This window comes from Drosophila montana, unplaced genomic scaffold, assembly GCF_035044405.1.
Source record: "Drosophila montana isolate Dmon_TW-CO22-7 unplaced genomic scaffold, ASM3504440v1 contig_3440_1, whole genome shotgun sequence".
NCBI classification, from domain to species: domain Eukaryota; kingdom Metazoa; phylum Arthropoda; class Insecta; order Diptera; family Drosophilidae; genus Drosophila; species Drosophila montana.
Genome location: NW_026998325.1, coordinates 176,475 through 189,311, shown reverse-complemented (window position 1 = coordinate 189,311; position 12,837 = coordinate 176,475). Strand labels below are relative to the sequence as shown.

The following is a 12,837-nucleotide window of genomic DNA, read 5'->3' as shown; positions in this document are numbered from 1 at the left end:
AGCACAATAAAAACGAAAACGAAAATGAAAATTCGCAAGCAACCAAATGCAATTTATCTGACGGGTGGGTCTTCAACTGACGTCGCTGCACCCAGGGGGACTGTTTGATTTACCGTCAACAGGAGATTAAAAAAAAAAAAATGTACAACAAAATACAACAAAATTCAACGTTATACCCAGAAAGTGAATTAAGAACTTGTGTGGTGGAACGAAGCAACCAATCGGAGGGTGGTTTGGCTAACCATCGAACAGGATGGGGGGGCAAATTGAGTTGCAACACTTGGCAGGTTTTTATCTACGCACCACAATCAACCAGCCAGCCGGGCTGACGGGTAGACGGGCAGCCAGCCGGGCAGCCGGGCAACCACTAAACTGGCCTTGCCGGCGAGCTGACCAACCAGGACCAGGACAACGACTGACTGGAGCTGCGGCAGGAGCAACTGTTTTGTGTTGGTTCGCGCTGATAACAAGATTTGTTTTTCAAAATTATGGAGGGTCGTATTTAATTACGTTGAAAAGCGCAACACAGCCACAGAAACCACCTCCCATATTCCTATCCCCACCAACAACCCCCCTGTCACAGTCCCAATTCCAGCCCCCGCAATGCGGCAATTTAACTAAATTAATTTTAAAGTGTGCTCGTTCTTCGATCTGTGAAAAGCGCCGGCAGCAGTCAGAAGTCAGGAGTGTAGCCCAATGCTTGATTTTGGCCAGATACGGGAAAAGCCAACTGACAAACAGACAGACAGACAGGCAGACAGTCAGGCAGAGAGGCAGAGACACACCCTCTCACACGCATCCTTAGACAAATGTAGCTGCCAGGGCAGACGACAGTCGGTACTCTACATGGATATTCCATTAGGCCAGCCGGCGGATTGAACAATTTTTATTTTATGATTTATTGTAATGAGCTTTTTATTTACGGCCGCTTGTCTCAGCGTTGAAAAATGCCTGCACGATAGAAGCTTGTTTTGAAAATTAAAAAATTAATTAGGCATTTATCATTCGCGTTGTTATCCCCGTCGCGTTGTTGAAATAGAAAATCGCTAACAGATGGCCTGACTTTGAGGTAGCATAGGGTGAGTACAAGAAATTAACATCAATGTTCATCATATAGAGGTTGTACAGTACTGGAAACTAGTACCTACGCAAAGGGTACTTCACAAAAAGCTGAAAGTAGGCAGAGGAATACTCTTCTTGAATATATAGTAATATCTTGCAAGCCTTTAAAAGTAGTTTCCGAACTAGTAGATCGAGCTCGGGTAAGTCCTAAAGGACCTTTACATTGGCTTAGTTACAAGTTAACGACAAATATTTCCCTTGGGAATTTAACGGAATTACAGTTCTTATTCGATCTAAGTTGGTTTCACTTTGGGAAAGATTTGGAAAAGGATACTAAAAATCCAGCTTAGTGTAGTATAGCTCTAACCATACCGATTTTCTTTATTGCATAAAATTTCGAACCTAATTGACGATAATTTTCAGTTAATTATAACCTAAGCAACCGAACCAAAACAAGTTTGTCAAAAGTTGGAAGAAACTTGGAACTGTCATTAGTGCTTGGCGCTCACGTCCTGCACATCGGCGGCCTGGCAGCGCGGAAAGACGCTGCTCTCGTAGGTCGGCACCATGTACTTGATGTTGATGAAGGCATTGGGTCCCCCACAGAACTCAAGTAGCTTTAGTGTGTCTTCGATGACGTCGCCAATGCGCTTGCTGCGATCTGGATCGATGCCCTCGCCCAAATTCACATTGACATTCTTGTAGAGATTGCATACGGCCAGCAGTTGGCGATAGAAGGGCACCAGGGCCTGGCCGACGCAAGGTCCTAAACGGTTTCAGGGATAAGACAAATCTAAAATTTGCATTAGGAAGAACGACTTACCCAATCGCACCATCAACTGCAGCACCTTTAGGGCCGAGATGATGATGCCCTTGTCACGGGTCTGGAAGGCGCGCTTGAGCGGAAGTATCAGCTTGGGCAGCACTGGGAGCACCTTGTGGGGCTGTCGCATGATCAGATCAACGGCTGCATTGACCGCCAGCAGGCGTGTGTCGCTGTCTATGTCGGCCAGCCCGTCCAGAAAGATGGGCAGGTAGTAGCAATAGTCCAGATCCTCGGGGATGCAATGCCAGCGTAACGGTCGATCCTTGGTGGGGTCCTGCTTGTTGCTGCGTCCAGAGAGAGCCACGGGAATGTCGCCGCGCATAAAGTAGATCTTAAAGACGGTCTCCTTCACCGGCTGACGCTTGAATATGTCAATTCTGTGAACACAAACACGTCAAGGATTAACCTGTAGCTATCCAGTATAAAGTGAGCAACTCACTTGGTGGGCGGTTTTACCACTGTGCCCTTCTGCAGCGCCTGATAGGTAAAAGCGGGCACCTCACGCTTGACCTGAGCAGGGTTGATGGATTAGAAGGAAGTATTCCCTGTAATAGCTGGCGACTTACCCGCTTCGAGCGCAAGTAAAGCAGCTCGCGACATACTCTGCCCGGCTCGTGGATGCGCTTGGCCCGCTCGTGAAGGTCCGGGCACTTTTTGTCATTCATAGTTCTTTAAAAAAAAAAATGTATCAGATGTATTATACTCGCACAGAAAGTATTTAAATAGAACAAGACTTTTTGAGACGGCGACCAAAATGTTGTTGCTTGAATGGGCTACTCTGTGCAAATGCCAACGAAATATGTATCAAATTGTGTTGGCCCGCTTGGCCTACTTGGGCAACAAAAGCCCCCCCCCCCCCCCCCTGGCAGAGAGGGAGACCTTAAGCGAATGAAATACATTAAATAAATTTTCATCTCTCTATACATATCTGTAATATTTGCTTATCAAGGCGTCGACAGGCAAACAGCCCCCAGAAAATTTGCCTGCCCCCCCCCATCGACACGTTGGCAACAGGACGTGGGCGGAAGGGGGTGGGGCAAGCGTTTAGCGCCTCAACACCTAAATGTCTCTGAAGACTCATAAAGGGAAAGTGCAAACATTTGCGCACTTTATCATCTTTTTCCATTTCCATGTTACGGTAACTGTAAATATTTTGTAACGCCACCAATTACGTCGTCTGACAGGGAGCCCAAGCTGGCGCCCTTTCCTCCACTCGCCCACTTTAACCCCCGCATCTCTAAGCGCATTAACCTACTTTGGTCTCTTCTGGGCGCGAACGAGACACGTGACTTGCCTATCTATCTATCTTTCTAGCTCCCTGTATGTATGTACATATATATCCCCCGTCTCTGGATTCGACTGCGCTCTTAATTAATTAAAATTCAGCATGCGAATTAGGTTTTATCTGTGCGCTGCCTTCGCGGCGTTGACTTTTTAATTACCCACGCACAGGTTTTCACTTTCATTCAACGCCGTTGCACGTCGCGATTTATCCGTTTTAATAATGCGGCGGAGGCTCTGCGCCCGAGCTAACCACGCCCCGGTATGTAAATTGAGCTGGAAGCGTTTAGGATAATGGGACATAAGCCAGAGGCAGCCGAGATGCCAAACTGGCGATATGAGATTGTTGGCTTTTTAATTGCCGAAATTGCAGCGATAATATCACAAAAACCGGGATTAATGAGAGCTATAGTACTTCACGTAGAATCCGAGTTGATCACCTCGATGTGTATGTGATGTGAAACAGATGTAGCTACTATTAGTATGTTTGTTTATGGATACTACCTCTTAATGGCCGCCTGTTACTTACATGCTCATATTTGCAACTTGTAATTAAATTTTATCTCATGCTAACATATAGAGAATGCGGCCCATCTGTATGAAGCAATAAATTAACCTTATATTGAGCTTTAATGTGTACACATATAAAATACAGGAAGAGCTTATAGGAAAGATTAAAATTATCTGTCGATATCGCCGATCTTTGCGGAAGTTGTGGGGATATGTAACTCCAATTAGAAATGCCAGAAAAGGTTAAGGGAGCTGAAGGTTTATATTAGCATATATATATTATATATTATAGTTTATGTATATGTACAGTTAAATTCTTACTTTTAATCTTCGATTAAATACTATCAAAATCATTGTGTAGATTAACATTAATAGGAGCACGTTAGCACGGTCATAAAGTATGGAGAACCACGGATTACCAAATATAATCTGTATATATTCAACATTTTATCAACTAATTTCGACGTAGAACAAACGGAATTGCTCCAATCCTGTGCAGGACATTTTAATGTCACGAATAACCACACGCTGTTGGGCTCGGTGTAAACAAAAGGCTCTCTTCAAATCGGCCTGATCATAATTTATTGGCCCAAATGAAAAGCATTTCCATGAGCCCGTTACAATAAGGTCGAATTCAAACAGAACGTTAGTCGGTACGGGGGCCCTGTTCAATGAGGTCCTTTGGTTTGGGTGCGTTTGTCTAGCTGACACTTTCATTAACAAAAAGTCAGAGCTATGACAATCAGCCCCGTGCTGTTGTGTGTGTGTGAGAGTGTGTGTGTGTGCTCTGTTGTTTTTGCATTGTTACAAAGTGCAGCGGGTGTTGGGGTTGGGTCTGCCTGTCACACCTCTTGATGGCCATACATCCGTCTCCGCCTCCGTCTCCGCCTCCGTCTCCGTCTCCGACTCCGACTGTCGTCGGACATTGCTGCAGTGCGGCACGTAAATCCAAACAGCCACTGACAGCTTTCAACTGGCCTCCTGTTCCAGCTGTGCCCCTTCTCCTGGACGACCACACCACACCGTAAGCGCCTTTTTATGTAGCTCGAAATGTGCAATCCGGGGGCTGAACCAAATCGTTGGGCGGCTGTCACATCTTGAGCGTTCCACAAGCCATCTATCTATATCCTGCACACATATACATTAGTCTATATATACATGTGTTAAGAGCTGGGTTTTGCATATAGCCGGGCTGTTTGTCTGAAATTGACATCGCTTGTTGCCGCTCCTGGTCAACATCATCGTCATCATCGTCATCATTGTTATCCAGCTGCCCCCGAGCCGGACTGGACACTGCCCTTCAGTTGTTTTTGTTTTGTCACCATCCTCGTTGTCTGGCCGGGATTTTATGTATGCTCGCACACATTTTGAGCGCTTTATTGTTTGCTGAAATTCAGGCAGTATCGAGTAATCGAGTATCCGACTATCCGTCTATGCAAGTATCCGAGTACATGTAGGTGTTAATCTAATAACTGTCAAATGCAACTTGTTGTTGTTCTTTCACTCGAAGCCAGCTGCTGGATACATATTGGTTAGAGACCTTTTGTATTATGACTAAATTGCTCTGCAAATTGATGTCAGCCCTATAAAATAGGGGGTAGGGGTTTTTAAATAGATAAATATAAGTATTTATATAAATATGGATTATTCCTGTTTTAGTTTAAACAATTTCTTAGGGAAATATATGTCCTTTACACATTTATCCTGTACGGGGAAAATCCCTTAGAAATACATTTATATATATATTTTAGTTTAAATAACTTCTTAGGGAAATATATCTATCCTGTACGGAAAATACATAGAAATACATTTTTACGGGATACATTTTGCGCAGGCTAAATATTAGACCTCAACATTTTTTAGAAAATTCTTTGATTTTGTTTGTTTTTGTAATAGTTTTCTTTTAATTATTTTGCCCATTTGTGTATCTTTAACATAATATAGAAACTCGATTATATATGTTTGTGAAGTGATTTCGAATAATTATATTGTTTATGTTCGACTTAAAGTTGCGTCGAGAATTGCAAGTATTCGAAATAAATTTGTGTAGGAATTTTAGTTTGGATCATAAATCAGAGTTTGAGTCTGGCTCATTTCGAACTCCAGCCTTTAATAGTTTTAGTACGCTTTCGCTTTGTGTTATTTTTTTTGGTTCGATGGATGCTGTTGGGCGGATAAAAATATCGAAACATTTTCTGCATCACTAAATGCCCATAAAATGTACATAGAGACATTCATGCAACAAACTGTCCTGCGGACAGCAGCAGAGCCGGAGGCATGGTGAGGGTGAGGGTGAGGGTAGTCGAGCATAAAAATCGGGAAAAACAGCGCTGGGAGTTGCCCCAAAACGCGGTCCATACAAGAGAGGGAGCGAGAGAGACGGGGATAAGCAGTCGGGATGTTGGCGCATATAAAGTCGCTAGCATTTTTATGAGTCGTAAATCGAAGCGATAAAATCAGATGACCAAAACAGAGGGCAGCCATCATGGTAGCCGCACTCTTGGCCTGGTCTTGGCCAGGCTAAGCACAGCTCAGCTCCAGTCTGTCCAGCTGTTTGCTGTGTATTCTCCATAAGTCACACGATAAATTTTGCAACATTGCGCTAATGACAACAGCACTAAATGGAGCCGGAGCAGGAGCAGGAAAGATAGCTGCATCGGCAGCAGTTGCAATCGCTGAAAGTCGGCGCCATTTTGCGACTACAAACGACGGAAGTTCATTATTGTCAGTGATTAATGACAAAACAGACGAGCAGCAGGACCAGGACTCTGAAGCAGGGGCAGAGTTGCCGTTTGCGGATGCCACATAAGTTAGCCAACAGAAATGCGCTGACAACGACTACAACTGCTGATGGCAGTCGACCCGCAGTCTCTCCCCCTTTGACATTTATGGGTTTACTACTTCCGGCTGAACGAAAAAAATGCGAGTGCGAGTGCGTTGGATTGCCTAGTAACTCGGTCTAGGGCCAGGGCCTTGGAGCAGCGACAAGCTGTTGACATCCTTGAATGCCATTGAGTGAGTGCGCCTGCCGGCGAGTGTGAAGCATTGCCTGTACGGGCTGAATGATTAGCGCGCTGATTTGGCAAACGATCGACTGCAAATTGGGATAAAGCACCAGGCACCAGTCAGACAGAGGGGGGGGGGGGGGGGGAGTCAAGTGCTCAAGCAAAGTCGAGTTGCTGCCAACTTCTAACTTTGTCCTTGGCTCCGGTGTTTCAGCTATGCAGCGTTAAGCGCCATTGACAACGGCACGCACACGCCACACCGTGCTGCCGAGGCTGACGAGGAGCAGGACAACGCGGCCTGGTAGGGTTGCGAGTACGACAAGTGAAATTAATTTCAAACAATGCAACAAACAGAAGACAACAGCCAGCAAGCAGCATACGACGTCAGTCGGAGCAAATTAAATAAAAATTCCAACACGAACAACACAAAAGACATTGGAGCAGGAGCCGGGAGCCGGGAGCTGGGAGCAGGATCTGGGGGGAAAAAGTGCTCAGAAGTTTTCATCATATGGCGCAGACCGTCTAACTGCCGCTACGTGCCAGCCGGAATGGAGGCGAATGCAAATAGCTGCCGAAAAGCTGTTAAGAGCCAAAGCAGCCAACTTGTCCAAAATTATTTCATTTTAATTATGCCAAAGGGCACCAAAACTAAACTGAACTGAACTGAACGGAACGGAACGGAACCGAATAATGCTTCGGGACGTGTCGAAATGTGTCGCCATTTGCATGCACAAACGAAATCACGTCACAGCCAGAAGGTGGCCATATTTACACACACACACACACACACACACATAAACTCCTTAATACAGCCACGCCCACTAGCCTCCACAACAAACTCCCAGCCACCCACAACTTTAGTCGTCATTATCAATTTGACTTAATTGCCGCAACTGTCGCGTCGCGTCGAGTAGGAGCATAAAAGTTTCTCTTCCGTTCGCGTGACTCGTGAGTCGTGACTCGTGAGTCGTGAGCGGCCGCTAACTGCTTAAAAGCGTTTAGTCAAAATGTATTTGTATTACAAGGCGACAGACACTCCACTCGCTGGAATGAGTTTGAAATACTGAGTTATTAAATTAGAAACTCGGCACTTTATGTCATAAATTTGGAACAGCATTTGCGAGAGGTGCAAAAGTTAGGCGCCTTTATAAGTACATAGATGCTGCTCAGGTAACAAGCAGCGGTTGCAATCTACAGAGAGTTATTACAGTTTATATAATCTTTATTGAACAAAATTATTTTTATTTTATTTTATTTTTATTTTATTAATTTTATAATCTACTCTGTTTCAATTATCTCTATATTCAAAACTATTTTTCCTTACTGACTGACTGACTGACTGACTGACTGATTGATGCACAACGCATAGCCCAAACCGTGAGAGCTTACTTTTACTGTAGTTACCTTATGTGATGTAGGTCTTGGATAGAAAATATGGACCAAAGATTTATAGAACGAATGTTGATTTTTCGACTAAGAATGTAAAATATATAATAGAGTGATATCTTGGCGCAGACAAAGCCAGGCAATAGTTCCTACTCTGTTAAGAGAAAATAAAAATGAAACTATAATTTCATAATTCTAAACTGACAGCAAAGCAGGTATTATTTGAGAATACTCTCTGGTTAAGGAATTTATTCGGTGAATACGGATTTCATACCCTTTGACACTTTTCACTAATGCCGATGTTTCTGTATCTCCCATATATCTTTGGAACTGATTGGGCTCACCTCAATGTCATCTACCGGCTTCCGACTGTTTCTAATTATTAAACGCACCTGTCCGATCAGAGCTGGGCTCCCCTTTCATTTTAGTTGTATTCCATGTAGTTTTTTACTCTTAAATTATTCTCATAATCTTTTAACTCCATAGAATTTATGGAGGTTTTCGATATGGATCATATTGGCTGCAGAAATTGATCGCATGCAATGCAATATTCTACTTGTGGAAACAAACAAAGCAAGCGCTGAGTTCTGGCCTGGCCGCACCCAGTACGGAGTTAATACTAGGATACATGATAGCGTCTACAGCAGACCCAACTTCTGATGAAACCATTTGTCGCCAGTTTCAATTGACTTTCAGTGAAAACAGTCGATGTGTAGATTGGAGCTCTATAAAAGCCGTTGAGCCCTTCGATTCGCAGCACAGTTTCCATTTGCATAGAAGATGATGGCGTCGGGTAGGTCCTGCGAGCTAGTCATTCTTGTCCTGCTCATATTGGCCAGTTATGCCTGTATCTACTTGGAGTTCTGGAAACGTAAGTCTCTGTGGGCATGCTGGTTAATTTATCTCATTTGGCCTCATTTGGACATTCACAGCCCGCTGTATGAAGCCCTTCGTGGAGATCGGCGACAACTGCTATTTCTTTTCCACCAACAAAGCTGTGCGTCTGATATATCCTTATTCCTGTGCGTATAATATATCCTTAATCTTATCTTGTAGCCCACCTATGAGTACTATAAAGTATCGTATAACGGCCGCATCTTCAGTGTGCCCGCCATAGTGAGTCTCCTTTCGGAATAACCTTCTTTTGATCTCTTCAGGGCTAACTTCGCCTCTTCTCATTCCCAGCTTGACTGGCTACATGCCAGCTTCGCCTGCGAGACACTGGACGCCAATGCTCGACTGTTGACTGTCAAGACCGCCGAGGAGATGCGCTACCTGTCCAACTACATTGGCCGTTATGCGCATCCTGGCACCCACCCGTTCTTCTGGAGCGGCGGACATCGCGGTAGTCTGGCCCAGATCGAAGTGGACCATAGTTCATTGGAGAGTTTTTACTGGCACCACGAACCGCATCCCATGAACTTTTCTAACTTTATCGAGCAGCAGTCGAACTTAACTCGCTTCCCTTCCGGCTTCTGTGTGTACCTGGAGTATGTCGGATCGGAACTGATTATGTCCACCGCGAGCTGTCGACAAAAAATGGCATTTGCCTGCGAGCTACAGTTGTCAAATTGATGTACATTATAGAGAAATCCCATTACAGAAATCAGGTTTGCAATTAAATAAAATTTAATCTCTAAAAAAAACAATTGTCTTACGTCCAATTCATTGAGTCATATAGATATAGAAAGAGATGAAAAGTGCGTTGCTTCCTAAGGTAAATTGTCTTTATTTTTTGTGTTTGATTTTGCGTTTGCAGAACAATCCAATGTACCTTGCTTGAGTCTTAAAACGGTAATAAAAGCTCAGAGTGACTTTTCACCTCTCTCTTTTTTGTACTCTACGGGCTATATAGATCTATTGAGAGAGAGAGAGAGATCACTGAGAGTAAGCGAAGGCAGTTTTCTGTAGTGGGAACGAGGCGAACACATATGTCTCTCTTACTCTTTTGCTCTCTGTTCAAGTGAGAGAGTTACAGACCCGAGCAAGTTCGAAGTCTTTATGGGATCGCAATCACAGAATATATATACATATATACAATTGGGTATTTATTGTTTTCTGTGTTATTTGTTAGTGCTAATATTTAAGTTCAGAATGTAATCTAACCTTATAAAATATATGCACACATTTATGGTTAGGTCTGACTCTTTGTCTGTAGGTCGATCTAAAAAGCCCCTACAGGTGCAAATTGTACGCCAATCGACTTATCGCGATTTCAAGCATTTGATAAGAATCGATAACGAAATCATTTCAAGAGCTTAAGTCACCAACTTGATTAGAAACAAATTCGTGCTGCGTGGCCACTGGGATGATTAACCTTCAAATTAAGATGCTTCCTTCTGCCTGTTGCATGCATTACACATTTGCAATGGGTTCGGGATATCGAAGTCAATGACATTGAATGTGGATGGGTATTAGAATAATATATATACATAACTTATAGATATATAGATATAACAATACTACGTTAACTTTTAAGCAGTTGTTCCTCTTCAGGTATCGCTCTTTTCTTTTTGATTGTCAATAATAAGAACACTAATATGAGGCTCACAAGTATCAAATAAAATGGATTATATAAGTTAGTAACTAGCCAAACTCCCATTGTCTCATATTCACATATATAGAACTGATCGAAGCCCCACGATGTGACCATAAACAGCTCCGAGTTGACAAGTTGCAGGCTCAAAAACGAATTGAGGGGCGGACCCTCGTTGGGCAGCCACTTGGTGTACGTCAGGCTCTTACCCAGCGCGCTCCACTTGAAGGGATATTCACTTTCGAAGCTGTGACCCGATGTGGAAAACAGGCTTCCATTGGGATATCCCCGACCCATTATATAGCTCTCCAGCTCAATCATCTGCTTGGCCGTCTGCACGGACACGAGCTGGCCGCCTTGAGCCTGACAACTGCGACGCGCATCATACCAGTCGAATATTTGATCATCCTGAAACAACAAGCACCAATCAGCCAATCGTCTATCGATTTATAAATATTGCATACACTGTTTCCTTTGCCTATGAAGTAGTGCGAGTCGCCGACCTTATCGAACGTGATACTACATTGGCAAGATTTAGCGGCCAATATAAGGAGCAGAAGTCGATCGAAATAGCTTTGCCGCATTGTTTTCTCCGTCTTGACAACTTGAACGATTCACACTAAGACAAAAAATAATAAACGTTTGCCTTTATAACTACAATATCATGTTGTATACTTTTGCAATCACCCACAATAAACAAAGCGAAATCGATAAGCATGTCAAGGATCCACTTCTGACCGATAATAATAAGATTGTCGTTCGGGAAAGCTTTCAGTGCATTATGGTTGGCTCGCTGGTGAGCAGCTGCTCGCATATGTCGACGGCCCGGGTGTAGCAGGACTCGGTGGACATGAAGAGCTCGCCGGCCTGGAGTGTGAGCAGCATGCAGTTGCGACCCATCCGAGGCGTGGGCTCCCCCTCCAGCCAGTTGGTGTAGTTCATGCTGCGGGCATGCCCAAAGTAATTCCAATAGAAGCGGGAATCGCCCGGCCAGCGATGGCCGGCGCTCCAGAACTGGGTGCCATTCTGGTAGCCGCTCTCGTACAGATAATTGGCCAGGACTCGCATCTCCTCCTCGCTGTCCAGGCAAACGCGCGACGTGCGCTTCTCCTGGTAGCAAAAGTTGCTGAACGAGTTGGGCTGCGTGCAGATACATAGGTAAATGTCAGATCCAATCGAGTTGGACTAGGCTGCTACTGACCAGGGGATTCTCGTGGGCTACGAAGTAGCAATAGTTGTCCTGCACCTTCTCGTAGGGCACCTTGCAGCGCATCGCATCCGCCAGCCGGAGCAGCAGGCCGAGTCCCAGGCAGAGCAACGCCAGGCGGCGCCCCAATTGGCAGCTGTTAGGCATTGTGGCAAACAACAAACTAACCCGTTCGCTTCCCACTGGCCGCGTAGATCTTGATAACAAAACGTGATTGCCGCTATCTAATCAGCTCTAGCAAAGGTTTACTACGCGAATGCGAAACTAGTTTGAATCGTTCCCAATTTCCGTATTTTCCTACTGATAACAAATACTAAACATGAATAAATCAAAACTGTGCATAGCTTTGGCGCCAAAGTCTCCGGTACCCCCTTCTCATAGGAACGATATGGATAACTGTATATATATCTGTCAATACTCTCTTTTTTTTGCTCTTACCTATTACTGACCAAGCCTTGATACACAAGATTATTTCCACCGAATTTCCACAGTTGCGAATTGAATTTTCAAAATCGCTGAAGCAAAGAAAGTTCATCGTTAGGACTTTGAAAAGCCGATCGGACTAGACTTACAACTTCACTCAAATAATCTTTGATCCGCATTTTCAGTCAGAACGAAAAGTTTTATAAATTGAGATCTAGAGAGAGCTATTGAATATTCTGTATCCATGTATTATTTAAATTGTAGTCGTAAATAACAGCTTATTTGAAGTTAAAAAATCCTTTAAATTACTTTATTTAAAAAAACTTATTCTAAATTGTGGTAAAATACATTTTTAAATATAACTGCTTACTTCACCTGAGCAACAGAATCCACAAATGCACGAATTCCCCTACTCTTGAAAACTGTACTACGCACCACCATAGGTGTCGGTTATGTTTTCACTTCACGCTAGATGGCGCATGCGATAATTTTTATTGTGGTATTTACTTTTGCTTGCTGCCACACTGTTAAATCAACAGCAGAGCAAAAGAGAAAATCGTGTAACAAAGGCGCTACTCTTAACTAAAATGAAAATCCAGCT

General features: G+C 43.8%; 4 protein-coding genes across 5 annotated transcripts; 1 reads left to right on the top strand and 3 right to left on the bottom strand.

The window, feature by feature from the left end:
* Positions 1 to 1,408: 1,408 nt before the first annotated feature.
* On the bottom strand, positions 1,409 to 2,658 carry LOC135434865 (parkin coregulated gene protein homolog). Of its 2 annotated transcripts, XM_064691590.1 has the most exons (5): positions 2,623 to 2,658; positions 2,455 to 2,557; positions 2,328 to 2,398; positions 1,886 to 2,265; positions 1,409 to 1,828 (listed from the first exon to the last, which is right to left on the bottom strand). In XM_064691590.1, the coding sequence occupies exons 2-5, from the start codon at positions 2,551 to 2,553 to the stop codon at positions 1,554 to 1,556; spliced, it is 825 nt and encodes a 274-aa protein (XP_064547660.1). In that variant the 5' UTR covers positions 2,554 to 2,557; positions 2,623 to 2,658; the 3' UTR covers positions 1,409 to 1,553. The 2 variants fall into 2 exon arrangements, with proteins under 2 accessions (XP_064547660.1, XP_064547659.1); XM_064691589.1 differs by having other exon boundaries at positions 2,455 to 2,655.
* Positions 2,659 to 8,794: 6,136 nt separating this feature from the next.
* On the top strand, positions 8,795 to 9,719 carry LOC135434844 (uncharacterized). Its single transcript, XM_064691564.1, has 4 exons — positions 8,795 to 8,941; positions 9,003 to 9,067; positions 9,127 to 9,186; positions 9,256 to 9,719. Exons 1-4 carry the CDS (start codon positions 8,851 to 8,853, stop codon positions 9,643 to 9,645), a joined length of 606 nt encoding a protein of 201 aa, XP_064547634.1. The 5' UTR covers positions 8,795 to 8,850; the 3' UTR covers positions 9,646 to 9,719.
* Positions 9,720 to 10,467: 748 nt separating this feature from the next.
* LOC135434841 (uncharacterized) lies at positions 10,468 to 11,220 on the bottom strand. Its single transcript, XM_064691562.1, has 2 exons — positions 11,071 to 11,220; positions 10,468 to 11,014 (listed from the first exon to the last, which is right to left on the bottom strand). Exons 1-2 carry the CDS (start codon positions 11,188 to 11,190, stop codon positions 10,538 to 10,540), a joined length of 597 nt encoding a protein of 198 aa, XP_064547632.1. The 5' UTR covers positions 11,191 to 11,220; the 3' UTR covers positions 10,468 to 10,537.
* An 18-nt stretch (positions 11,221 to 11,238) lies between these two features.
* LOC135434843 (uncharacterized) lies at positions 11,239 to 12,072 on the bottom strand. The gene is made up of 2 exons (XM_064691563.1): positions 11,808 to 12,072; positions 11,239 to 11,746 (listed from the first exon to the last, which is right to left on the bottom strand). Exons 1-2 carry the CDS (start codon positions 11,958 to 11,960, stop codon positions 11,378 to 11,380), a joined length of 522 nt encoding a protein of 173 aa, XP_064547633.1. The 5' UTR covers positions 11,961 to 12,072; the 3' UTR covers positions 11,239 to 11,377.
* Positions 12,073 to 12,837: the final 765 nt, after the last annotated feature.